Raw genomic sequence first — 1,407 nt, 5'->3', positions numbered from 1 at the left:
GTGTGTGTGTGTGTGTAGCATCTGGCTCTGAGTTTCTGTACAGGTGTCCACATTCTCCCGGCCAGTTCGTCTTTTCCAACTTTTTCCGTGGAAAGTGGCACACACATAAAGCCCTGTGTTGTGTGCACACAACGGTCATGAGGCCCCAGAGAAATTTCAGACTTCCGTCTGGTATTAATGAAAATCCAAGAAAATCCTTTGCCAGTGGTACTGTCAAATCTGCTTGGATGAAAAGTGTGGAATGAGGGTTTGATTAAACATGAGCACAGCAGCAGACAGAAAAGCTGCTTAGCATAGTTGAGCAACTAGCCTGTGTTGGCAGAGTGATTAGAATAGCAGTGTATGTTGTGTCAGATGCTCGTGAGACAGACGACTGACTAAAACGTCATGTGTAGACAACCCGTAGCAAAGATCTGCAAAACGATCATTGATTAGATCCCCCAAATTTAAACAAGTTTAATTAACTGCAATTTTTATTCATGAAGAGAAGGACTCACCTGGCTCTCTGGCGGTCCCTGGCAGGTGGTGGTGCGTGGGTGGAGCAACCAGGGTCTGCGAGATGAGCTCTACATCCAGCTGTGTCGTCAAACCACTGAGAACTTCCGTTACGACAGCCTGGAGCGAGGCTGGGAGCTGATGGCCATCTGCCTGGCCTTCTTCCCCCCCACGCCACGCTTTCACACCTACCTGGAGGGCTACATCTACCGGCACATGGACCCTCTCAATGACACCAAAGGTGATGAAGCAACTCACACTCTATTCACTGCCAGTGACACAGGATCACAGGGACGTTCCTACAGGATCAAAAAAAATGTTATTGACCCCCTGGACCGTCCAACCCCATCAGGCACACATTTCCATTTGTACACTAAAATAACCATATTATGCCAGCCATGAAATTTGCCGAGCACATTTTCAAGAATGAATTAATCCCATAAACTCTCCTCTAGCACTGTCAGAACTAACATTATACCTTTAACCCCATAGACTCTTTGTGAATTGTGAATTTCTTTCTCCTACAAAACTTCCAACATAATAGTTTTGAGTTTTAAAAATGTTCTGGAGAAAAATGTAATTGGTGTCTGGATTATGGTTCAAAATTAAACCCAGTACCTGAATTGGACCCTAGCCCTAACCACAACACAGTCCTAACCACATAACCCTAAACACAACATAACTTTTGGTTACCAGGGTAACCCCGGTTCTCTGAAAACAGAGTGAGGTATCTCACTATGGGAATTGCCTCCTGGCATGACCAGTCATGGAAGCTCCAATAACACCACTAATTACATTGTATAACATTTGATCCCGTTATTTTTCGGTTTCACATAGTATTTTTGCTAGCGCACTAAGACTTCCATGACATAACTACGGCGGTCGCACCGCGACGTACGTTGTTGTTGCGTC

At 45.1% G+C, this 1,407-nt stretch overlaps 1 protein-coding gene across 1 annotated transcript in view; it reads left to right on the top strand.

Annotated features, from left to right (window-relative positions):
* Positions 1–1,407, top strand: part of LOC118321461 (rho GTPase-activating protein 39-like) — a 5,660-nt gene that overhangs the window by 4,093 nt on the left and 160 nt on the right. Inside the window, exon 4 of the mRNA XM_035652781.1 lies at positions 523–736. Coding sequence (XP_035508674.1) covers positions 523–736 — 214 coding nt within the window. The remainder of the gene's footprint in view (positions 1–522; positions 737–1,407) is intronic.

Source organism: Morone saxatilis, unplaced genomic scaffold, assembly GCF_004916995.1.
Source record: "Morone saxatilis isolate NCDOM2014 unplaced genomic scaffold, NCSU_SB_2.0 Contig12, whole genome shotgun sequence".
Classification (NCBI taxonomy): domain Eukaryota; kingdom Metazoa; phylum Chordata; class Actinopteri; family Moronidae; genus Morone; species Morone saxatilis.
The sequence above is the reverse complement of the archived record's forward strand: the minus strand, read 5'-3'. Positions and strand labels throughout refer to the sequence as shown.